Source organism: Panicum virgatum, chromosome 4K (genome assembly GCF_016808335.1).
Source record: "Panicum virgatum strain AP13 chromosome 4K, P.virgatum_v5, whole genome shotgun sequence".
Taxonomy (NCBI): domain Eukaryota; kingdom Viridiplantae; phylum Streptophyta; class Magnoliopsida; order Poales; family Poaceae; genus Panicum; species Panicum virgatum.
In genome coordinates this window covers 1,300,568-1,325,726 of record NC_053139.1, presented here as the reverse complement: position 1 = coordinate 1,325,726, position 25,159 = coordinate 1,300,568, and the positions used below count along the sequence as shown (strand labels likewise).

The following is a 25,159-nucleotide window of genomic DNA, read 5'->3' as shown; positions in this document are numbered from 1 at the left end:
AAGAAAATCATTTTCTCTGAATTCGGATCCTATGAGACATCATTTCCTATATTTAGTTAGGGTCTAGAATGTGAGGATATGAATATACTGCAATTGTGAATTGATCTGTTGAGCCTGAGTTTTTAATTGTCTTGCAGTTTTTACATGGGAGGTAGGAATACCAAATTTTAACATGGGAGCTTTTTCTACCGTTCTTGGAGTGGTATTACTAAATTTTAATATGGGAGGTAGGAGTACCAAATTTTGATTCCTTAGGTTTAAAAAATCATAACTAGGTAGGTACAAGATTTCAAGTTACAATCTCGGTGCCTTTTATACAGTATAATTGTATAAAATCATCCTATTTTGGACTTTCAACAACAAATCTAAGTGACTTCTGAGCTTGTGCGCTTAATTGAGCTTATATATAGGCATGATTATATGAAATACAAACAGCTAGCTTGTGTAGAACATAGACCAAACAAGCCTTACAACTTTTTTTTAGAAAATGGAACTGTTTCCTGTCTCTGCGATCGCACACAACCAAGTTCTTACAGCAACGATCAGTACTAACTTATTCTGAATTAACGCCGAATGCTAAAATCTCTAGCACACAGATAGTTCCATTTGGGTGCTAATTGGAGCAGCGGCCGGTCGTCGCTCCCGTCGATCAGCATGCGCCGCGGCGGAACCCCACGGCCCCGCCGGCGACGTCGTAGAGCACCTCCATCGTCTGCTGCTGCACGTTGCCGAGGATCCCCGGCATGCGGTCGTCGCTGTTGGGCGCGAAGGCGAGGCAGTTGTGGAAGAGGACCCCCGACCTGTCCAGCTCCAGGACGTTGCCCCGCTCCAGCACCAGCTCCACCCTCGGCGGCGCCACGAAGAAAGCGCCGCCGAAGTCGTAGCAGGTGTCGAGGCCCGCCTTGGGCGGCGCCGCCGTGTACGCGGCCATCCAGCCCCTGAACGCCTCGCTCAGCGCTCCGTACGCCGTCGGCGGCAGGCGGGTCACGGCCGTGCGGGAGTCCAGCACGGCGCCGGCGGCGAACACGGAGGGGGACACGTTGAGCAGCTGCCCGTTGACGGCGATGCCCTGCAGGCACACGCGGTAGAACGTGCGCACCCGCTGGTACCGGAGCATCGGCGTCGCCACGTACGCGGAGCTCGGCGGCGCGCCGCCGAGCACGAAGAACCCCGGCTGCCGCCTCTCCGTCGCCGCCGGGATGCAGTACGAGAAGGCGTTTCCGTAGTTGGCCGCGGCCTGGGACACCAGCGACTCCGGCCCGCCGCCGAGCGCCATGACCCCGGCGGTCGTGTTGTCGGAGTTGGACGAGGAGCTGCCGCCCTGGTCGTCGGACTCGCCGTGGCTGCACCCGAATTTGAAGGTGATGCCGCTGTCGGGGCCGACGGCGAGGAAGTCGGCGCCGTACGTCCCCGACGAGGACGAGCGGTTGGAGTTGGGGAACGGGACGCGGTACTGGCACTGGCCGTTGGCGCAGCCGCCGGCGTAGAGGCGGCCGAGCTGCTCGCAGGCCGGGGAGCCGCACGGCACGGCGGCGTACGTGCCCGACCGGGCCGGGTCGTAGGTGGAGTCTGCCTGCCGGTGGCACGGCGGCGCGGGGCACGGCGCGCACTGCACCCACGGCACGTCGCTCGCCGTGTCGAGCACCACCGTCTGCACCACTCCCGGCGAACTCTGCTGCTGGTCCCAGAGAATTGTAGTGGAAACTAGAACTGAGATTTTGGAGAGACTAAAATCTAAATTCATAGCATCTATGAAAGTGAACTACAAAAAAAAATTCAATTCCTACCTCGGAGCTCTTGTATTCGGAGCCTAATCTGACTCGAATCACCGGCTGGTCGTGGAGGTAGGCTACCCCGAAGCGCACCGGCTCCTTAACGGAGCCCATGGGCACGCCAACGCCGCCTTCAGATTCCGACAGCCTCCAATGGATGTGGTCGACGCGGAGCTGGTCCTGGCGGAGAAGGTCGGCCAGCGACGGCGCCGTCGCCTTCGCCGCCGCACCAGTAAACGACGGCGGCGAGCGCAGGCCGGGATGGCGATACAACGGCGCCCAGGTGCGGCTGCCGCGTGGCATCACTGTCATTGTTTCAGACATTGTCAACGGGGATGCGTCAAACATTGCTTACGCGGACACACCGTCAGGCAGTGCGCTAGAACTTTGTTAAGCACGCAATAATTCAGAACTCCATTTGGAGAAACACAGAAGATTTTTTTTTTTTTGCAGACGATTGCAAATTAGCAAACAGACAAAATCTGTTCATGTCTTGCAACCATGCGCGCTATGTTCAGAGATGTCGCACCCTGTCCGGAGTAGGCGGCATGTGGTTTCAGCGAGCTCATCACGTCGCCATTAGCTGCACGGGTAGTTGGCGAAGAACCGAGCAACGACAGGAGTAAAAGGGGCAGAACAACAGCCACGGGTGTTGTGTGCAGCAGGGCTGTTTTACTCGATCCTGATTGTTGCAAGCTCTCACAGTTCCAGGTTACGTATATATAGGCCACGGGGACAACAGGCGATGCATATGGGCAAGTGATCGACTTGCATGTGGCCTAACCTTATAATTACTTTTGTAGATGGGCTCAAAATTTTGCAAGACTGCTCATTTTTTTTCTTGTAAAGTTCGGGCAAAACTTACTTGTCATCGGAATGGTTAAAACCTCCTCCCCGAGCTCCTCTCTCTGCGTTCGACGGAAAAAAAACTGTCGGTAGTCCAACTCATACGACCAGAACAGTAAAAACGCTATACTATTTTGCATATAGATCCCCGTTGAAAATTTTATTTCAACACGAAGAAGAGAAAATTGTGTCGTTTTTACAAACAAAAAAAACCGCCCGCATGACATTTTTCTTTTTTAATAGTTGACAAAATGCCAACAAGACCGTTGACAACAAACATCAAGAGTACTACTACTTGTCAAGCAAAGCAAGCTCAAAGTATACTAGCAGCATAGATAGAACAAGGTAGATACAAAGTCTGAAATTCTTCTGAATCAACATGTATTAATCATCCCTGGCCTAATTTAATCCCCTTCCCTGCTTGCAAATCACGTCCTGCCTGTACTTGATAGCCTCGTCGTCCGAGTTGCCGCCGACGAGGAGCTGCTCGCAGTAGTAGGATGCCTGGCGACTCTTGTTGAGCTCGGACGTGACCTCGGTGACGAGGTTGCCGTCCAGCCGCAGCGTCATGTCGCTGACGCGGCTGCCATTGTACAGCACGTCGAAGTAGGGTGGCCCCAGACTTGCCTTCTTCAGTTTCAGGGCCAGAAAGGAGTCCACCGTCTCCTGCTGGAGCACGGCTATGTCTTTGGGGTTGAAGTAGACGACGGAATCGAAGTCCGGCGTCAACGACGCCGACGCCGGCGTGCTCTTGTCGAAGAGGTACGCGGTGATGTCGAGGTAGTACATGCGGACCCGGCCGCTGGGGTTGTGCGCCCGGAGGTTGAGCTCGACGGCGAGGAGCTCCTCCGGCGGCGGCTTGAACCGCCCCGCGGAGATGGCGCCTCCGGGGACCGAGAGCTGCAGGGAATCGGGGCGAAGAACCACCTTGATGGCGTTGACGATGACGACCATGATGAGCACGGTCACCGCGGCGGCCACCGCGTAGCGAGCCGCGTCCAGCCAACGGAACGAGGATTTCTCGCCGCCGCCGCCCTGCGTCATCGCTGCTCCGATGATCCACCGATTTCTTCGCCGGAGCGTAGTAAGCTTAATTATTAGCTTCTCGATAGATTAATTGAAGAAGAGCGCGCGCCTACCTATTCATACAAAGGTTGTTCAGGCCTCCTCCTGGATATATAGAGCGATCTCTCTCTGGCCGTGCAGTACATCTCGTATAATCCACGTACGGCATGCAAAGTGTTTCATTAGCATAGATTTTTTCAAAAAAAAAACTTCAAGGAGAGCATGGAGCGAGGAAGCAAATAATTAAAATCATTATCGATCACATATATAGCTAGACTGAAGGAAAGCAAGGCAAGCCACTTTGTATCAGTCTCTGGATGACTGTTTATATTGGTTTTCTTTTGTTTTATAATTGTCACAAACCTGCATAACTTGAGTGCAATTTCACTTGGTACTCACTATTCATTGTTAACTATTTTTGAAAAGAAAACAGTTAGTTTATGAACCGATTGACATATCAGATGTGACAGATGGCGGCACCAATATTAATCCAACCCGATCCAATCAGGCCTGCCGGGCGGGTGACTGGATTTTTAGTTGACGATAAATTGCATTGAAGTGACCAACCCTGTCCAAGCTGGGACTCAAAGGCCGTGTTTAGTTCCAGCGCAAAAAATTTTGTATTGGAATCTTATTAATTTGAAGTACTAAATGAAGTCTATTTATAAATTTTTTTTTACAGATGGATTGTAAATCGCGAGACGAATCTAATGATACTAATTAATTCATGATTTACAGGCAGCAGTCGCAATGTGTTTTTGATTTCGTCTAGATTTAAATCTTCATGTAGGTGTCGGAAAAAAATTTGAAATTTTGATTTTTGAAACTAAAGCATGAAACTGCAAGTAGTGCTGTCATTCTGATGGAGTAAAGTAAATTCATGAGGGCACGTACGGTTGCATGCATTATTTTTAGAGGACGAAGACCTTTTTTTTTTGGAGAGAAAAGAGGACGAAGACCTCCAGCTGGATGGACATGCATGCATGCATGTGCAATTGCTCCGGCAGTACGTGGCTCTGCCGCAACTTAAATGGGCTAAGACTGGGGTCTGGGCTAGCAAGGTCTAGAAGACAGACGGTCTGGGCTGAGGAGGGTACGGTGTGCGTGCATGCATGCATGGCCCATGGGGTTGGGGTCTTGGGGATGATGGATGGGAGGGGACCGATCATCCAATGCAATTCATTTCAGCTCAGGCTTTTGCATGCCATGCACTGCACATGTGAAAGCAGGCAAGGCGTCGTCGCGATGATGATGGACGACGGATGATGGGTCGTCGTCGTCCCTCCCCTCGTGTCTCCGGCCAATTGAAGCGAGCGATAAATCACACTTGGGACATTCAATTCATTATTGCGTAGTTACGTCGATGCATGCTACTCAGCTAGGGCTATTTGCTTCGACTGGGAAATACTGAAGGCGGCGACTCAGCTAGGGCTGTGTTTAGATGGAGGGAAAAAGATATGCGAAAAGTCACATCGGGCACTGCAGCATACTGTAGTATTTTTTATTTTTTTTTGTAAATATTGTCCTATCATGACCTAAGTAGGCTCAAAAAATTCGTCTTGCAACGTACATCAAAACTATGCAATTAGTTTTTTATTTACCTACATTTAGTATTTCATGCATGGGTTATTTGTTATATTTAATGTTTCGATGTGATTTTATGTGATGGAAAGTCGTGATGTTGGGGGGTTTTGTGGGATCTAAACACACCCTAGTCCATGTTTTATTAGTTCATGAATTTTTTTTATAAAAAGACGAATATATGCATAGAGTACCAAATGAAATTTATTTGCGAGATTTTTTCACAGATGGGTATAACTTTTCGAGACGAATCTAATAAGCCAAGTTCCATACTACAGTCAAATATCTTATTAGCTACAATACATGCTACAGTACCATAATTGTGGATGTTGTTTTATAATTAGACTTCATTTAATACCTCTAATTAATAGTGAAAGGAGAAAAAAAATTCATAAAAACTTTTTCACCCCTAACCTGGCCCTAGCGAGGCTGCGGTCGTCGCCGGCTCGAGAGCTGGCAGCCGGTCCCTGGTGACCTATTATTATTGCATTCTTGATGGGTTTTAATTTGAACCGGCAGCCACAGCTTAAATGAGCTGAGTTGTCCAACTCCTACTACTTGGGCAGTTGGGCTTTGGCAGATGGATTCAAGTCCATCATGTACGTACTCACGTCGTCGATCCATGTGATCCATCCAACTGCGCGCGTCCACGACCACGAGAGGGGGCCAGCTCGCCTGCTAGCTCTTCCGCATTCGATTGGCATGCAGCCATGGATCCGACGATCGGCTGCAGTTGCCAGTGGTATTGGACTATTGGAGTAACTCGCCCTGGTCTCCATCTAGCAGGCAGGCAGCAGGAGCTAGGACCAATACTGCGCCGTGCCTGTGCCCTGTGCTAGCTATCTAGGCCATGTTTGGATAAAACCATCAAAACTTTTGCACAAAAAGACGAATGCATGCATGAAGTACTAAACGAAGTTTATTTGCAAAACCCTTTTAGGAATGAGTGTAATTTTTCGAGACGAATCTAATGAGCCAAGTTTCATCATTATTGGCTACAGTGATGCTACAGTAATCGCGCTCAATCATCCTCTAATCATGCGGTCAAAGACCTCATTATCTAGAGCAACTGCTACAGTACCACAGTTGTGGAGGTAATTTTATAATTATACTTTATTTAATACCACTAATTAGTAGTCAAAGCATCGTTTCTCTCTCATCGAAACTTTTCCACCCTTCATCCAAACACGGCCTAGCTCCTCGTCAATTCTTTCGCCGTCGCGTCGTCCTTCGTCTACGGCGCCGGCAGCGGTCCAACAGTCAGCTCGTTTTAATTTGGACCAACGCCTGTGTCCATCCGGAGTGCATGCCTGCCTGCATGCAGCTACCTTTCATCTCGGATGCGTCACCTACTGCTACGACACTTGATGAATTGTGCATGTACTACTAGACCAATAGTAATTCCTCCCCAATATTTGAGTGATTTTAGTTTTCGTCCAAGAAAGTATATAATGTCATTTTAATTGATTTTGGTTTTGGAGAGCTACAAGCAGGGACGTGATCAAGTTTTAATTACAAGGGTCGTACTCGTACGCGCGCATGGATCCAGATTGATCGATGAGACAATGAGGCTTCGACCATATCTCTTCCGATCCTGCCCGCGCGATCTGCAGTCACAACAGCGCTGCCACGCCAAACCACCCACACGAGCGCGCATGGCGCCTCCGGCGGCCCTGCAGAACGCCAAGCGCTACACCCTGGCGGCCCTCGCGGCGACGCTCGCCGTGGCGGCCGTCGTCACCGTCGCTTCCGTCGTGCTGCGCCCGGCGCGCGTCACCTTCTCCGTCGCCCGCACGGGCTTCCGCCGCACGCCCGGCGGCGGCCTGCTCCTCAACCTCACCCTCGCCGCCGACAACCGCAGCCGGCACGCGGCGGTGGCGTACAGGAGCATGTTCGTCGACGTGGGCAACAGCACGACGGCGCCGCCGCGGGGCAGCTGGGTCCGGGCCACGGTGGCCGCGCCCATGCCGCTGCGGCAGCCGGGCCGCAGCGCCGTGGCCGTCGCCGCGACGGTGGACCTGGTGGGCGCGGCCCTCGCCGCGGCCTTCACGGGCAACATGACCGCCAGCCTCGCCGTGATGCTCACCGCGCAGGCGAAGTTCAGGGTCGGCGTCGCGTGGACGAGGCTCTACGACATCAAGGTCTCCTGCGGGCCAGTCAGCTTCTTCCCCGCGCCCCCCGGCGCCGGCGCCGGCGGCGCGGCGAGACTGCCGGTCTACTGCGTCTAGGTAGCTGGCGTGCGCGGCGGCGCATCCCTTCCAGGATCAATTCCAATTCCGGTGTACGATTTGGCTGCGGTTTTCCTCGTTTCAAAAGATTTGAGGTCTTCTCTGTTAAATTTCTGCCAGTTTGTACAACTAATTATGATCCGATGTGCAATGGAAGAGTTACTTAATGATTGTGCTCGTTTTATTTGTGAATGCAAAATAAATAATTATGATCCGGCATTTGGTCGTTGTTGGGCCTGCAAAGTTAGCATGATCCCCAAGCGGCCCAGCTCCTTCATTCAGCTGTGCTCCCACCTCCACCTTTGTGGCCCACGACACGAGCCCGTTGCTCACTTGCGGCCCATATCTGCTGGCGTCATTTGCGGGCCATATGTGTCAGCAGAAAAAAACTTTCTCCACAGCAGTCGGCACTATTGCAGACAATTTATTTTGAACTCGCAGCCTTGGAGAAGATATTGCCAATATGCATATGTTTGCAAAGCACGAGTGTGCAAGTTTTTTCCCCTTAAAAATAAAGAGGTGCCATCAGTGTCAGAACTAGGATTAAAATATACCTATGGCGGAGACATTAAATCTGCCTATGGCGGAGGCGCGAAGCGACGGAGGAAGAGGAACCGCGGAGGCAGCCGAGGGCGACGGCGCCTTCGTACATTAATTTTTAACGATTCAGCTACAGGAAAATGGGCTGGTCAATAGCTAACGGCCCAAAAATTTAAAGTCTAAAAGCATCTCTAGTAGATTACTTATCACTCATACCCTATATATTTTCTCTTTCTATCACCAATAATACTTTTCATTTTTGTTAGCCTGTGTTGTAGCGGATTACTCAAAAGATAGGGTGGAGTGAGGAATCCCCTTGTATTTAAACAAGAGGGAGGTGTGTTTTGGGGATAAAAAAATTAGGTATTAGAGATGAAATTGGTAATCTGTTGGAGCGCCTCCCATTACCAAATCAATAGATTTTTTTGTATTGGAGAGAGGGATGAGTAATCAGCTAGAGGTGGTCTAAATATTTTATCTTCTTCTTCCTCTAATTTCCAGATAAACAGACCTCTATTTTCATAGTGGCTAACCCTCGCAGGAACTGTCGCTGGGAAATTCGCCAGACACCAGCCATACCTGGTGGCTCCGCCACTGGGTGCCACCGAGTTAAATTATCGATTCAAATCCAGTATTCATCTCGACATGACAAATACTATTATTTGTTTCAGTGGTAGCTCATCACGTGCCCGTCAAGTATGTGGTGATGTCTGCAATAGTAATTTTATCAATCTCGAGGTATGTCGACTTGATCTCTTGAAGGTGCTCATATATATGTCAGATTTGTTTGTGTTTATTCATAGTGATGATGAGTATATTTGTGTGTACGGGAGTGTCTAATTTTTTTTTTGGGTGTATACGCTTTTGTATCTCCTCTAACCGAATGTCTGGTGTGGTGACTTCATTAATCTCAAGAATTTGCCAGGTCAGTCTTCAAAGATGCTTAAAGGAATAGAGTTTGTATACATGTATTCATAAATGGTGAATGTACATGCATGTAAATATCTGAGTTGTAATGTACCATCTCAAAAGAAAAAAAAACACGAAGGAACCTGGTGATAATAAAAGAGCTACACGTACTTGTTAACATGGTTGATTTGGTTCATGCCAGCCTGGCTCCATAGTCTTTGTTTTTTCGTTTCTTTTCATGGATTTCATTTGACAAAGGGAAAAGTCCCGGGACAGAGATCCCTAGGCTACACGTACCAATATTTTTCATGGTACGCCTCTTCCATTTGTCTCTCGCGAGGTGATGGAACCATCGTCAACTCAATCTCTCGAAGATGCTCCTACATGCAGAATTGCATATATTTATTCATTCATAGTGATTACGAGTACATTAGGTGAGCATATACGCTTCCGTTTCTGTAACTCCTCTAACTGAATGTCTTATCAGTCTAGTACGAGGGAACCTATTCATCGCGCGCGCGAGTGCGAGCGATGCCGTCGCAGAAGGAGGATGAGGGAGAAGAAACGCCACCACTATTCATCTTCCTCAAGGAGACGAGCACGCCGGTGAGGGGTGGGAGGTGGGGGAGCGGCCACCGGCGAGGTCGCCGGCGGCCGGGGTGGTGGAGGGTGGGGGCGAACCTTTAAGGTTTCGGGTTGCCGGGGCTTCCAATGACCGGCGGCCGTAGAAGAGGGGGCCGGGGGCGGCGGAGGACCGGCGGCGGCGATGGTTCAGCCGGCGGAATGTGAGACGGCGCGGGAGCGCCGCCGGCCGGGCAGGGCAGGAGCCCCGGTGGGCGGTGGTGGCGGCGGGGGCGAGAAGGTGGCGGCGGCGCGACGGCGAGCTTGGTTAGGGTTGGCGGCGGCGGAGGGCGGTGGCGGAGGCGCCGAGGCGGCGCCGGAGCCGAGGGAGGTGGGGGTTGGCGGGGGAGCGACGCCGGAGAAGCTTCTGCGATGCAATTGTCGCAAATCACAGTTAGCGCCAAATAGACGCCCCCGTCTAGTACTGTTCCAACCATGCAGGAACCTGGTGATAATAAAAGAGCTACTTGTCAACATGATTGGTTTGATTCGTGCCTGCCTGGCTCTGTGGTCTTTGTTTGTTCGTTTCTTTTCGCAGACTTCCTTTGACAAAGGAAAGTGCGCATCTACACGATGCTACAGCATTTTTCTTTTCTTTTGCTTTGCAGAGAAGCACACTGCTCTGCGCAGGCTGTCATGGTACGCCTTTTACCATTTGTCTCTTTCTCTCGAAATGATGCAACCATTACATCCCACTTTTTATTCAGAGTAGATTAATGTAGGTGCACGCACTAAACAACATGCATCACAATCGATTGCAGAGCCGTAGATAAAGCCAGTCTCAGTTCGAGTTTCATAACATTAAATATCATCAATTTTGCTGACGTGGCAAGGAGAGAGAAGAATGTAGTTTCATTGGATGTGGGAAGAATTTCATCACCATGAAACTCATCTGGCATGGTTACCTAGTTTTCAGTTTAGTATCTGTGTCCATGAAACTTCCACTGAGACTGACCTAAGCGCACCACACCTATGACAGAGTTAATTAAGAGTAGCCGTTTCTTGTTGCGAATTAACTACTCACCTCATCAGAAAATATATGGACGACCATCGATCTCCCCTAATAATTTTACTACCTTCTTTCCAAAATATAGGAGACAACTTTTGAATTAGAATTAGATATTTTAATCTTTACCTAATAATATCTCTTAAAGTAATTATTTTTAATTGAAAATGTTATATATTATGATAGTTTATTTCATTATGAATAAAATAGTATCATTTCTAGTGGCGGATCTAGGATTTTGTCACCGGGTATTCCGCAACAATTTTTCATGTACAGTTCAATATATATTAATTTGTTTGTAATTATCAATTTTTTCTAGAATTCGGTTCAAAAGAATAAAAATAAGAAACCATGTTCTAAATTCAACCAATAAGTGCGAAAGTTGCATAAACTAATTACAAATAGATCAAACATATTAAGTTCAAAGTACGCAAAAGAGAAGTGCACACCTATAACTGTTTAAAAATGATGAGTCTTCTTCTTATTGTTCGATCTACGCTTTCTAAAGAACATGGAAGTCTTGATTATCCCTACAAAAATTATTTGTAGGAAAGATCCGATTTTTTCCGAAGGTGGGTCCAATGTAACCCGTCCCTACAAACAGTATTTGTAGATGTGAGAAGTAGGGGCAGGTACGCCACCCACCTCTAGAAATGTTTCTTTTTACCCTTCCCTAAAAACTGTTTTCATAGTAATATATATCGTCTTCATCCCAAATTAATTTTTTTTAAAAAAATGCAATGTCTCCGTTCCTCTCCATGATTCAACAATTGTAAAAAATAAATACGCCAAGAGCATTAGCAATAACTACTGTATAATACTCAACAAGTTACATGTACACGGGACAATGGAAAAAGCAATTAGACATTTTACAAAGTAGAGAGCAAATACCAATTTTGGATGCCTGGACAATGCCTTTGCCTCTCCTGCACGGCTGCACTTGACCGGGCAGTCGGCAATAGGCAAGAGTGACCGCGGCAGGCTGTAGGCCACAAGCAGCAATTTTTAACATGCATGTTTTTCTTTTTTATAATATATGTATTATGCGTTGGGCTGTGTTGGCATTACCCTGTGACTCCGCCCCTGATCATTTCATTTTGTCAATGTTTATAATTTTTAACCATCTATAATCAAAATTTAAAATATTTGATTTGAAAAAAAATCTTAAAATAGCTGGAGTATATTATAATGTGGAACAAGGGATAACAAACACAAAAATTCAGAAATGCATTCAGTCGCTCACTCGCTTGTTGGTAAAACGTACATGACAGCTCCAATTATATTGAAGCTGTTGAAACCAGGGCCGGCTGGCCAAAGAACAGAACAACAAAAGATCAGGTCGATGAAGTCCACGAAACAACAAGAGAAGATAATGCCGCGCCGCCAGATCCTATCGGGTCCGTACCATACTAAACAGGCAACAAGCAGTCTGTCGTTCAAGAAGCCGGCGGCGGCGCCGACAGCACGGAGCCAAAAAGGTAGGGTGGCTCTTCTCCGGCCCAGCAACGGACTGCATCGGCGGTGGTGCTGGGCTCGTCCAGGCCGACGGTCACCACCGAGCACCAGTGGTTCACGTTCTTGGGGTTGGTCGTCCTCTTCACCACGGTCGTCACCAAGGCGACGGACACGTTCACCTGCACCGTCGCCGGGAAGCTAGTCCGGCCGGCGTACGTGCTCGCGAGGTAGGCCAGCACGCGCGCGTCGGTGACCCGCACCCACCTCCGCACCGCGTGCGAGCTCCGCCGCCTCACGAGGAACCCTCGCGGCAGCGGGAAGCGAACGACCTCCATGGCTCCCGTGGTGTTCCGGGCGAGGTCCGGCATGTCGACGACGCGGAGGGTGATGCCGGTGCAGTTGATGTCAGCGCGGCCGCTGGGGTTGTAGGCGCTCAGGGTGACGGCGAATTCCACGGACGCCGCCGCCTCGTACGTCACGATCGTGCTGGGGAGGCCGCTCTCGCCGGCGCAGCTGATGTCCGAGCTACCAGCTGCATCGTCGTTGTCAACCGGCTTGATCTCGTCGCACGGCCGGTGGTGGTGGCGGCGGCGGCGGCGGAACTGGAAAGTGGTAAATGGTCTTAAAATTTAACTCTGATAATCTTAAGAACCTGATACTTATAGGATCGAGCTTTATTTTTTACAATTTTGAGCTAAATTTATATAAGAGTCGAGTTGGATTATGAAGAGACTACTGGGATCATGATACGTTACCACCCTACCTGATAGCGAGGGGCCGATGAGAATGGGATCTCGCTCTGCCTCCACAGAGTGGACGCCTCGATGTGGCCGTGGAGGATGGAGAGCTCGATGTCCTCGGGGCGGTGGACGATGACGGTGATCACCATCACGGCGACGGCGACGGTGAGCACGACCACCACGGCGGTCACCATGTAGCGTACCCTGTCGAGGCACGGGAATCTTGTGCGCTTCTCGTCGCCGCCGTCGATTCCCATGTTTGGTTTCCACACTACGGCGCCGCCGACTAGAGATTGAAGAGCCCTGCTGACTGCTGAGGTTGGTTGCCTGTTTCTATATCTATAGACTGTCGGCTGACATCATGCGAGTCTCTTTCTTTTCTCAAGGTTCAGAGATACGTTTTTGTTTGTAACTGAGAAAAAAAAGATCAGGGCCGATTGAGAGCGCCTTGGAGAAGCAAAGTAAAAGAGAAAAGGGTTTTGTTCCCTGCTACCAATAAGCGCTAGCTTTTTCCAAAGAACGATGAGATGTGCCTGTGCGCGCGAGCTACAACACTACACCATTGCTTGCATTGCAGGTCGTCCATTAGCTCTCTTCTCTACCACTGTGCTATTGCCTGAGTATACGCATGCTCGATCACTCGCGCACTACTGTTCGTTCATTCCTGCAAGAACTAACACAGCAAGCAACCAAAGCACGATCGATTTACATTGCACATTTGCATCCATCCATACGTATATAGATCATGGCGATTGCTACTCCCCGTCCCTGGAGCAGGTGGAATGTGCAGCAGCGCGTCTTCGCCCTGCTGCTCGGAGCGCTGGCCGCCATGGCCGTCGCCGCCGGCATCTCCGTCAGCCTCGCCCCGGCCCGCATCTCCTTCTCCGTCGCGAACGCCACGACGTCGAGGGTCCCGGTGCAGGGCAGCCCCGGCCTGCTCAACGGCTTCTACAACCTCACCCTCGTCGCCAACAACACCAGCCGGCGCACCCAGGTGCGGTTCGCCGCCGTCAGCGCCCAGATCTGGTACAGCGCCACGGGCTACGTCCTGGCCGGGGAGGTCGACGCCGCCGCCGCGCTGCCGGGGTGGCGGAGCCCGCGGGACGTCGCCGGCGTCGCCTTCTGGGCCAAGTACGGGCAGTACGACCACAAGGCCGGCACGGCGAGAAATGGCAAGGCCGGCAAGGAGCTCAAGGCGGAGAAGGCCACCAAGCAAGACTGCCGGCTGGTGGTCGAGGCCAAGGTGAGGTTCAAGTACGGGCTGGCTGTCACCATGCCCTACACCATCAGGGTGAGCTGCTTCCACGTCAACTTCTCAAGCAGCTCTAATGTCTCCGTCCAATGTAGCTAGTAGTCATTAATTGATCTCTCTCTCTCTCTCTCTCTCTCTCTCTCTCTCTCTCTCTCTCTCTCTCTCTCTCTCTCTCTCTCTCAATAATGCTGCTTGAGGCTACCAATAAAAGCACATCTTAGCTGAATGCTGCAGAAGGCTACCAATAATGTTTAATTTGGAGGCTACGTCGATGGACATCTATCTTTGCCGAGCATGGGTGAAGGTTTAGTAACAGATTATATATCTGTGAAAGGTTGTCACTAGTCATGTATTGAAAATTATAGGATGTTCTCTGTCATTGTGTGCTTCTTATTGTTTTTCAAGTTGTTAATGGATGGCTTTGTGCATTCTTGGTTGCTACGGCGGCTGAAATGATTCTTGTCTTTTATCTAAAAATATGACCTGTTCTAAATAAACGGTAGAAAAAAAAACACACACACACACCACTACCGGAAACCCGACGTATGCCGAGTGCAGAATATCGATCACTCGGCAAAGTTACTATTTGCCGAGTGCCTACCAAAAAGCACTCGGCAAACAGACGACACTCGGCGGAAGAAGACTTTGCGGAGTGCCGGCCACGTGGCACTCGGCAAAGCCACACTTCGCGAGTCCCGTTCGCCTGTCCCGTTCGTCCCGTTCTGTCACACCCGGTTTTAAGAACAAAACCGAATGCATATCCATATGTATGCCAGGATCAAGTTTCATACATATAGAGACATTATAAGTGAATAATCAGTAACAGTATCACGAAAAGTAGAAAAACAATAACTAAAAGATTATCAGAGTTATACAGCTTATCCTGAAAACGAAGGCTTCAAACTTCACAGGCAATCGACTGGGGGTTGCATACGCCTAGAACTCAGCAACATCTTCAACAGACTTCACCACAACATTCTCCTTCTGAGCAGCAGTAAGTAAGGGTGAGTACACTTATGGTTGGTACTCAGCAAGGCTACAAGAAATAACCAGAATATGATTTGAGCTCATCTTTAAGTTAAATTAATCATATGAGGGTCCAAGCCGCTCGTGACCGTGAGCACGGCTGATATATCAGTTTTACACTCTGCAGAGGTTGTACACTTTCACCACAATTCGCATAAAAGTTCTGAAGAACTTTGAATCCAACCACGCAATGTGCTAGCTAGGCACAGTATCACACTTCCGAGGTGTGATTGCATAGGGACGCTACGAGACCTTTACAAAGATTCCCTAACCCGTGATAATCCGCTAAGGTTTCAAGCCAAAGTGGTCATAACATTGTCCTAATGAGGTGGTACCTTGCCAAAGGACCATTAAACAATACCAATTGCCCCAAGAGGACCGAGCTATACCCCATCGATGCATCACCTCTTGCCCTTTCGGTAAGACTGTCATAAGCTAGAGTCTCTAATTAATCAGCCAAGACCAGAGCCATGTAGTATTGTGGTTGTACGGTTTTCTTGGGTGATTCTCCATGTTCCAATTAAATCATCATAATACTCTTGTAAATAAGCATAGATAGAAAGATGGTTAGGGTCATTTGCCTTTCTCCAACGAAAAGCTACTCTTACTGCTCTTCCGTTCTGGCTCACTTGGAAATCTTGATTCTTCAATCTTCGAACAGCGATCTTTCTACTCGAAGCAATCATCGAGCAAACATACAAAGTAACAAACAAAAACCACTAAGAACAGTACACTAATCATATAAAAGCATTAAAAGGCTGTACTAAAGGATCGGGCTCGCTGCTACGATTACGAGAGTGCAAGAAACGCGGAAAACGGAACTAAAACGGCGATTCTATGAGATAAATGGTGACTCAGGGATCAAATCACGATTAACTAAAGGGTTAAGGACTAACAAAAAAGATTTGTAAGACACAACAAAGTATGCTCACAGAGGATAAGAGGGTGATAAAGCTATTGCACATGTTGCAAGGACCACGTGAGCGCAAGAATCGATGAAAACGGAGTTAAAACGGAAAAGTTATGGCTAAAACAAGGTTCTAGGGGCTTATTTGTAAAGAAACAGAGCTTCCAGGGGTTAGATCTGAAGAAACCAGGGGCTAAAACATAATTAAACCTTAATAACATGGTGTAGCAAGCTAAACTACAACACAAGGACGACGGGTTCTATTTTACAAAAGAACAGGGGCTAAAACAAAAGAAACTGGGCTGGTTTATAAATTCTTTTGAACTGGCAGGGACCGCGGCTTGATTTCTAGAAAAGCGAGGGGCTCTTTTGCAAATCCTCCATGGTTGACCGGTACCCTGGGGTTTGACTTTGGTTTAGATCCAATTTGGGCCACCCGATCTAGATCGGACGGCTGGGATGGATTGGACGGGCTGGCAGCGGCGTAAGCGGCAGTGCAGAGCTGCCGGCGGCGAGCTGGGGCGGCGGCGCATCGCCGGCGTATCGCGTAAATGCGATTCCATGTTTTGGGACGGGGAGCGAGAGCGTGACTTGGCGAACTCAACTAGGGGCTCAGTGCGGCGGTGCGGCGATGCCCAACTCCGGCGAGCTAACCCCAGCAAAGCAGAGCGAGAAGGAGAGGGGAAAACGGGACAGAGAGGTGCTTTACCACCCGACGAAGCTACAGCGGCATCCAAACGGCGAAGAAGAGCGATGGAGTGGCGGCTCCACGGAGCTCCGAGCGAGCCCAACAATGGCGGCGGCTGCGGCTAGGGTTTTGCGAGGGCAAAGGCGGCGGCTTCAGTTCGATAGGGTTTCCAGGAGGAGCGACGTCGCTTAAATAGGGGCGAGGTGGGGCCACCTTGGCGTGCACCGTGTGCACGCCAAGGCGTGGACGGCGCGGTGCGGAATCGGGGCGCGGCCGGACTCGGGGAGAGTCCTGGTCCGTCCCGAGCTCGGGGATGGCCCCGACAGGTGGGGGCCACCTGCGGCGAGACGGGGCACCGGGACGGGTTGGGCCGGGAGAAAATTAAACGGGCCAGCGGTGGAGAGGTTTTGGGCCGCGGGAAAGAAAAGAAAAAGAGATGGGGTTGGGCCGGCTGGGCTGAAATGGCTTAGGGGAAAAAGGAATGTTTTGCATTTTCTGGAAATGACTCAAGCACATTCAATTCAAATTCGAATTCAAGAATTCAAATTCAAACTGAACCCCAACAAAAAGAACAATGCAGTGCGGCATGAATGCAACACAAAAGAACAACCTTATTTAATTTTAAAAAAACAACCAATCTATTTTCTTTTACACTAAATTCTCTGTAAAGAAAATAAATGTTGGGAAAATTTTAAAATTATAAGAAAATTGTTGTTTTATTTTTAATTTTAATCACATCCTGAAATTCAAAAATTTCAGGGTGTGACACGTTCACCCATTCCGTTCGCCCGTTCGCCCGTCCCGTTTCAACTTTTTTTGCCGAGTGCCCGAGAAATGGCACTCGGCAAAGCCGGCTTCGCTGGGAGATGAAAAGCCATGTGCGCTTCGTCGTGAGCTACACTCGGCAACTACTTTGCCGAGTGTTTTCCGGTCTTTGCCGAGTGTCTGTGGCACTCGGCAAAGTAGCCGAGTCCGGTAGTGCACACACACACATTCATTTTAAAGATTTAAACACATCCTACTAGTTGTTCAACAAAGCATCTCCTGATTGTCATGCATTTGCCCACAATCTGATCATTGCACCAAAAATGGATGCAACATATGATCAAGTCATCATCATGCAATCCATGTCTTCAAGTTTCATCTATTTTATCACTCTTGCATCAAGTAAATAAACCTGCATTGCTACTCCTATAGAATGTTCATCTATATGTACTACTACCCCCACTCATACTTCTATAACAAGTTCATCATCAGATGAATTCAGCATATATAATGTACAAACATTCATTATCACAAGACATAAGTAGTAAACAAAAGTTCATCATTGTTAATCAAACTAGCCAATTTCATCATCATCACAAATTAAATCAATGCATGAGTTCATCACCATGAATTTGGAAAAATTAAACTAACAAGCCGCCTCATTACGTGGCCGAACATGCTTAGTCGTGACAGCAAGTTGATTAACCACGAGGAGCTGGCGAGTGGCTAACGGTCAAGTGAATGTGCATGACAGTGCCGCATCCGTCTTGTCCTCCACCATGGCACTGTGTTATCTCAGTTAAGAGTGGTCATCGTAGGGATTATAACCAAAGCTCCATAGCCTTCAAGATCCCACTCCTATATTCTGCTCTATAGATCAATAGCGTCCTCATGTTTTTTATGAGTGCATAAGATTTCGATTCCACCGTCAGCAACCTATTTGATATTTCTCTAGCATTTTGGCTAATGTTGTGACTTGAGCTATGGGGTTGAAGCTGGTGTGTCAGTCCATGTACCCTTCCCTACAAATTCTTATCCTTGTCGGTATTATTAGTAGTCACATGGATCATTAATAAGTTTCTCTTTTTCATTGCATCCTCCTTTATAAATATAGGTATATACATAAATCGACTGGGTGGGGTATTACAACCCCAACAGTATTTCATTAAGAGGAGGCAACCGGCTTCTCGGTCGAGAACCCCCCCCCCCCCGAACCTGGCTGCGCCAACGAGGGGGACTTTTTCCCCACACGGGGTTCGAACTGCAGACCTGTGGGGTGCCACCGAAGTGTTTCAACTAATTGGTCCAGCATCCTTGGGCATAGGTATATGCATATAGAAACTCGCATACATAATACATATAGGTACGCACACCCCTGTAAATATGCACAGTCAAACCGTATCCCTATGAATGCCTAGGAGAGATTTGAACTTGAGATGGTAGATATATACATTTCGATGTAAATGGTCCCGTTGCCTATCACATATTCTATGGACTGTTGAGCATTCCTTTTTTTCGCGATCGTGCCTGAGCACGTTTTTCATTAAAAAGAAAGCAATTACAGAAATAATCTTGATGCGGCCAACACAGAGCTTGACCAACACAAGAGCACAAAGGACTAAAAATAGAAGAACACTGAAAAAACACAAACACAAGCGAGAACACACAACAACAACACGAACAGCAACAAGCAAGACAGGGAGGACAACGCACTCAACCCACAAACCTAAGCAACACACACCACCACAACAATCGAACTTGCATAAAGAGAATGCAATATCACTAAGGTTGCACAGTCTTCGTCACAGCACCAGAAAACCCAGCGGCAAAGCATCCGCCAGGTGAAGAAGAATCGTGGCGGCAAAGCATCCGCCCGAACCGAGAGAGGTGGCAAAGCATCCACCTAGATGGCACGACCAAGTCCGCAACCACGACGGATCCGAACAGAGAAGAGGTGGCAAAGCATCCACCCAGGACCACGATCACGGCGGCAAAGCATCCGCCCGACTAAAGCGACCTGAGCAATCAAAAGTGATGGCGTGGAAGATGAAGCGAAGGCAGGATCGAAGGGTAAGGTGACGGTGACAGCCGCCCCCACCGCGAGCCAACAGTCGACGCCGGAGAGGTGGATGGGGTAGGCACCCCACGGCTCCAAAGTCGGCAGATCAAAGAAAGCAATGCCTCAAAGAAGGGAGTGACGCCACTGGCGCCACCGTTGCCCGACCAAAAGGTCTAGGTTTTCACATGAAGAGCTCGCCGGAGAGAAAGATGATATTCTCCAACAGAACCGGCTATTACTATTGCAACAGTACATTAGCCTATGTGTCCAACCTCACCTACTCCTACACTGACCAGAAGAATGAGCCAGCCATCACCTCCATCTTCATGTTGTTCCTGGCCGCGATCTTCTTCATCGTCAATCTCTTCAGCCGCTTCTCCGATGTCAGCGCCTTCCTCAAGCCCAGCATCCGCATATGCCTCTACGTCTTGCTCTCCCTCTTCCTCCCTGTCATGTCCTATGTCTTCTCCGAGGCTAAGAACCAAGGCACCGCCACCGGTGAGGTGAGCGAGCTCCCGCTGCGAGCTCAAACGATCCTCATGTGGATGCTCCTGGTGGAGCTCCTCCACAAGAAGGTGGAGGCGATATTCCTGGCTACTGCAGACATGCATGGGTATGCAGGCACCATCGAGCGTGCTGCAAGGATCTCCTGGCTGGGCTACCTCGTCTTCTACAACCTCAGAAGCACCGGCAGGAAGGCGTTTTTTCGGCGTCCTGTGGTTGCTTGCTGCTACCAAGCTGGTGCAGAGGTTTGTGACCTCGGAGCTGGGAAAGCGTTCCTTCGCCTACGGCAGGAACCCCCAGCTTGTGGCCTCCTACATGACCCAGATTCTGCAGCAAGATGAAGAAGAGTTGAATGGCCAGCAGATTGGGTCGGAGCTCTTGAAGCGGTGCAAATATGCAGTGATGGGCGAAGAGGAGCTGAAGAAGGAGGCGAGATCGAAGGGATACCGTCTCGACCTAAAGGAGGTTATCGCGGAAGCTGACTCCGCTGTGGTCGTCACCATCGGCGGCATCTGGAGGCTCTCAGACAAAGACCAGATGCTCCAGAGGGACTCGAGTCTCAAGAGGCTCTGCCTCTCCTTCGCTCTCTACAAGCTCCTGCGCCGGAGGCTGGAGGACTTCCCCATCACCCCCCGCCGAAGCCCGCAACTGCCATAGCCTCATCTTCAAAGGCCTGTGGGAAGAAGACAAGCGCAAGGAAGAAAATGCCGATGAGCTTTTCCAAGTGCTCAATGACGAGATCCAGTTCCTCTGCGAGTACTACCACTCCGTTCATCCCGTCACGTACGCTGGCCCCTCCTTCTTCCTCATCAACTACATCATGTTCCCCATTGTTGTGTGGGCCTTGTGCATCCTCATGATCATTCTGTGCAACAATGGGGATGTGGTCTATGCCTTCCACAGCTTCCGGACCGACAACTTCCCTGTATCCATCGGCATGTTGAGGATGGTCGTCTGCCTGCTCAGCAAAGCTAACCAGTTACCACCAGTTCTCTTCTCCACAGTTAACCTATTCATCACCACCCTTCTCTCCCTCACCTTCGCCTACGAGGAGGTCTGGGAGATCATCGTGTTCCTGCTTTCTAACGGGTTCACAGTGTCGCTGCTCTGCCGCTACACCTCCAAACGCAATTGGCGTGCCAGCCGCTTTCTCAGTGGGATCATCCGCCGCATCCTGTGGGTGCGGAACAAACTGAGCCGCCCCAACGTCTGCTTCAAGCAGTTCTCCATGTTGTGGTGCTTCTTCCGGGCGTCGTCGTCGTTCATGCTGCCGACCGAGGCTGTGCCCAGGCAGGCCAAGAAGGCCATCGTGGAGCGGCTGGCTACTGCCCGTGACGACGTTGCCCTTCCCGGCAAGCAGTCAGCGCTGCAGTTCGACGAGCTTGAGCTCTCGTGGGCGTGCGACGGCGACGACGACCTCGCCGAGGTCATCCTCACCTGGCACATCGCCACCGAGCTCCTGGAGGCGAGGTTCCCGCTGCCGAAGAAGACGCCACCGGGACCCGGCCGCAAGGTGGCCGTGGGCTTGTCCCGGTACTGCGCGTACCTGGTGGCCTTCCACCCGGAGCTCCTTCCCGTCGACAAGGACGCGACGGAGCGCGTGTACGAGGAGCTGAATAAGGAGCTCAAGAACAAGTCAGGGTGCTACGGGTACTTCTTCTGCCGGGAGCGCAAGGTGATGGAGATCGCGGCAGGGCTGAAGGAGGAGGAGGAGTCGCCGGCGACGGTGTTCGGCAAGGGAGCGAGGCTTGGGAAGGTGCTGATGGACAGGTACGAAGCAGCGGCGGAGGCGGACGCGCGTGATCGCGTGTGGGAGCTGCTGGCCGGGCTGTGGACGGAGGTGGTGGTGTACGCGGCGCCGACGGCCAGCGAGCAGCACGTGAAGGCGCACAAGGAGGCGCTGGCGCAGGGCGGGGAGTTCATCACCCTGCTGTGGGCGGTGGCCACCCACACCGGCATATCCCGGCGGGACGACGGCGACGCGACGCCGCCTACGACATCATCATCATCTAGTACCGAGGCAACAGAGATACTCATCGTCACAGAGGACTCGTCCACGGTAGACATAAGCTCGATCAATACCTAGCTAATGGCTCACAATTCTAATGAGGACTCCGGGCCTCGATTTGTCGGCTGTGGCGTGGCTTGGGCATGTGGATACGCCCTCAATTGGTCGGCTTTGCTATGATGGAACCTGTCCATTCAGATTGAAGTTCTCAACTCAAATTAAGTCGCATTTGCACGGATTTATTCAAGAGGGGCTATTGGCATGAAGATTCTTTCATTTACTTGTAGGTTGCCTAAAGATAAACGGGAACATATCTGGTGGAAACCACAACATTTGTGAAAACCCGTGCAAATCACGACAAAAAAATTATCTAAATTTACCAAAAAAATTACACATATAAATGATTGATGATACACAACATTGTAAAATATCTTGTCCAGACTCCAGACTCGATTTCGTTTGTGAGATATAAAAATAACAAATTTCTAATAAATCATCTGGACAGCTTCCTGGCATAATTAATGTAGTTCGAACTTCAAACTGTACATATTTTCCTTAACTACTCATATAATACTAGATATATATACTGTATTAATGCAGCAACCTGGTACTAGGGTGTGAACTTCATTATTCCATTGATGCGTAGCACGCACTTGGAGCAGCATATACAGAGCAACCCGCCTTTGGTAAAGAAAAAGTTTGTGCCAGCGAAAAGAAAATAAAGACCAGTGTGGATCATATATTGCTTGAAGCATACAAATCGCATAACTTGCATCCCTTGAAAGTACTGGCTTTCATCCATTTATAAAGACCAAGTTATGATGTGACGACGTGACCACCAGATGCACGTTCAGCAGCGTACAATTGACAAAATTAAATTAACCCCGCGCGCCTTTGTTGCCATGATGGATTTTATTTTATTTTTTTGGAAAAGGGAACTATTATTAATTTCAAAGTGATACATCAAGGTGATACATCGTTTTGAAATTTTTCCAGCCTCTGCTAAAAAGCACACAGCCTACAAAAGTCTTACAAAACCGGACAAACTAATGACTGTCAATCCTAAGACTAAACAGCCACACATGTGCTAGGGCAAAAAATTCCTTGGCCACCTGCTCCAAAAAATGAGACGCCGCTACAAGGACGTCCTGTGAGGTAGACGACTAAAGGATAGCCCATGTGCGTAGCCAATGTGTTGTAGAGTAGATCACCTGCAAAAAGAATGGTTGTTTGTTATAAAAAAATCACAGAGTTTCTGCAGCGCCAAACAGACCAACACAAAACTGCCGCGCCCACACGGACTAATTGTTTATACTCTTTAGGTACACCAATCGTTCAATTTCCAATCATACTTGATACATCGCGAGACTGTGGGCCATGATGGATACATTCATACATACCGGAAAATTAGTCCCTACTGGAAACATTGTCGATCGGCTTTCTGCAGTGGGTCCGGGATAGCAAACACTAGCTATCCCGTACTCCAGTACCATTTGGCATTCAAAAGGGCTGCAGTGGGGGACGCTATGGCGTCCACTATGATTGCAGACGAGCGGCGGTCCCCCAAATCGGGCAGAGGTAGCGGCCGCACGCTATGACGCCACCAACGGCCTCACACCGGGAGAGAGAGGGAGGGTGCTGCCGGCCACCGCGCAAAGCAGAAGGGGAGGGTGAGAAGAAAGCGCTGGCCATGGAGAGCAGCAGGTGAGGGAGGGCCAGCGGTAGTTGGCCATCTCCGCCCCGCGCACCACCGCCCTCCTTCGAGCCACATGCCACCATCCTTCGCACCTCCTCCGAGGCAGAGCAGCCAGCGCCGGCGGCACGGAGGAGGAAGGGCGTAGCCGGCGGAGCTTTGCGCGCCCCTCCGGATCTGGACGCGGCCGCCGGAGGGAGGGAGCTCGGGCCGGATCTAGATCCACACCGCCGGAGGGAGGCGGGCAAGTGCCAATGGAGACCGTGCACGCCGACCCGAATCGAGGGAGGAGGAGGAGAGTAGGGCTGTCCACCGCTCCGAATCGAGGGAGGAGAGGGGCGCCGGCCCGCGCGCGCCGCCGCGCGCAGCGGCAGCTCCGCACCGTGCATAGCTCCGCGAGCAGGGGTCGCCTGCCGCCGTCGCTCAGCCACCCTGCCGCGCACGATCCCGGCTGGCGTTTGGAGGGAGGTAGGGCCGCCGAGCTCAACGCCGCCGAGCTGTCCTCCCCATCGGGCCGCACCCCCGCCATGATTGGAGCTCGAGCTCGAGCCGGCGGATCTGGAGGAGGAGGCCTGCACGCGCCGCTGCCGGCCTCCGCCTCTGCGTGCCCGAGGAAAGAGAGCTCACCAAGGGAGCTCGAGCTGTCCGCGTCGAATCCGCTCCGATTTGCCACCGTCCACGCCGGAGCGTGCCTTGCCGGAGCTCGAGGCCGCTGAAAGGAGGGAGGGGGGCGCCGGGACGAAGGGAGAGGGAGGAGGAGGAGGAGGAGGTATGTCATGGTGTGCAAATCCACAGCCGGGTAGCGTAGTGCACCCGTTTAAACCTAGAGGGTGAGTACTCGGGGGTTAGCTAGGATTAGTTCAATCTCCAGGGAAGAAATGATGAACACAGAGGTTTTAGAGTGGTTCGGGCCGCCGGAGCATAATACCCTACGTCCACTGTGTGTTGTATTGCTTGTGCTCTCCAGAGGTTGAGAACAGGGTTGTCTGGTGCTGAGTCCAGCGTGAGTCTGAGTCTAGAATGAGTTTAGAATGAGTTTTCTTGTGTGCGGCGAGTGCCTCCCTTTTATATCTCAAGGGAGGAGCGTACATAGCCGTTGGGTCCCCGATAGGTGGGCCCAATCGATGTAGTATAAAATAACATACTGTTCACATATTATGGCATTACAGGCGACGGAGATCTTATTCTCGGATTTCCTTCTACCCGTGAAGATCCTCCGTCCGGCAGATCCATGCCCTGTCTTGTCGAAACGGCGCCAGGGTGTACCTTGCGGTGTTACCTGCAGCGTAGCTGAACGGACCGTGTAGCTTGCAGCGTAGACAGTATGATGAAAATGTGCCGTGCCGCCGTATCCATTTAATGCGGCAGACGGCTCTACGCGGATGCGGCGCATGCGGCTGCACTGTGTACCTCGGTAATATGCGGTCGATAGTGAGGCCTGACAAAGGCTGCCCCGCGTGCCGCGGCAGCAGAGCACGCCTCAACCACCCACAT

General features: G+C 50.4%; 4 protein-coding genes across 5 annotated transcripts; 1 reads left to right on the top strand and 3 right to left on the bottom strand.

Moving 5' to 3' along the window:
• Positions 1–385: 385 nt before the first annotated feature.
• Positions 386–2,496, bottom strand: LOC120702427 (aspartyl protease family protein At5g10770-like). Of its 2 annotated transcripts, none has more exons than XM_039986225.1 (3): positions 2,302–2,496; positions 1,788–2,077; positions 386–1,675 (listed from the first exon to the last, which is right to left on the bottom strand). In XM_039986225.1, exons 1-3 carry the CDS (start codon positions 2,339–2,341, stop codon positions 650–652), a joined length of 1,356 nt encoding a protein of 451 aa, XP_039842159.1. In that variant the 5' UTR covers positions 2,342–2,496; the 3' UTR covers positions 386–649. The 2 variants fall into 2 exon arrangements, with proteins under 2 accessions (XP_039842159.1, XP_039842158.1); XM_039986224.1 differs by having other exon boundaries at positions 386–1,678; positions 2,302–2,491.
• Positions 2,497–2,820: 324 nt separating this feature from the next.
• LOC120702424 lies at positions 2,821–4,063 on the bottom strand. Its single transcript, XM_039986220.1, has one exon. It carries the CDS (start codon positions 3,660–3,662, stop codon positions 3,018–3,020), a length of 645 nt encoding a protein of 214 aa, XP_039842154.1. The 5' UTR covers positions 3,663–4,063; the 3' UTR covers positions 2,821–3,017.
• A 2,404-nt stretch (positions 4,064–6,467) lies between these two features.
• Positions 6,468–7,659, top strand: LOC120704979. The gene is made up of 2 exons (XM_039989530.1): positions 6,468–6,661; positions 6,746–7,659. Exons 1-2 carry the CDS (start codon positions 6,605–6,607, stop codon positions 7,490–7,492), a joined length of 804 nt encoding a protein of 267 aa, XP_039845464.1. The 5' UTR covers positions 6,468–6,604; the 3' UTR covers positions 7,493–7,659.
• Positions 7,660–11,771: 4,112 nt separating this feature from the next.
• On the bottom strand, positions 11,772–13,213 carry LOC120702423. The gene is made up of 2 exons (XM_039986219.1): positions 12,787–13,213; positions 11,772–12,625 (listed from the first exon to the last, which is right to left on the bottom strand). The coding sequence occupies exons 1-2, from the start codon at positions 13,018–13,020 to the stop codon at positions 12,005–12,007; spliced, it is 855 nt and encodes a 284-aa protein (XP_039842153.1). The 5' UTR covers positions 13,021–13,213; the 3' UTR covers positions 11,772–12,004.
• Positions 13,214–25,159: the final 11,946 nt, after the last annotated feature.

Bases quoted from the DNA above. Each gene is read 5' to 3' on its own strand.
- LOC120702427 (XM_039986224.1), bottom strand. From the start codon at position 2,341: ATGAGCTCGCTGAAACCACATGCCGCCTACTCCGGACAGG. The intron at 2,078-2,301 runs GTGCGACATCTC...AAACAATGACAG, and splicing joins TGCCGCCTACTCCGGACAGG to TGATGCCACGCGGCAGCCGC. The intron at 1,679-1,787 runs GTAGGAATTGAA...CTCTGGGACCAG, and splicing joins CCGAATACAAGAGCTCCGAG to CAGCAGAGTTCGCCGGGAGT.
- LOC120702424 (XM_039986220.1), bottom strand. From the start codon at position 3,662: ATGACGCAGGGCGGCGGCGGCGAGAAATCCTCGTTCCGTTGGCTGGAC.
- LOC120702423 (XM_039986219.1), bottom strand. From the start codon at position 13,020: ATGGGAATCGACGGCGGCGACGAGAAGCGCACAAGATTCCCGTGCCTC. The intron at 12,626-12,786 runs GTAGGGTGGTAA...ACCACTTTCCAG, and splicing joins CATCGGCCCCTCGCTATCAG to TTCCGCCGCCGCCGCCGCCA.
- LOC120704979 (XM_039989530.1), top strand. From the start codon at position 6,605: ATGCGTCACCTACTGCTACGACACTTGATGAATTGTGCATGTACTACT. The intron at 6,662-6,745 runs GTAATTCCTCCC...TTGGTTTTGGAG, and splicing joins CATGTACTACTAGACCAATA to AGCTACAAGCAGGGACGTGA.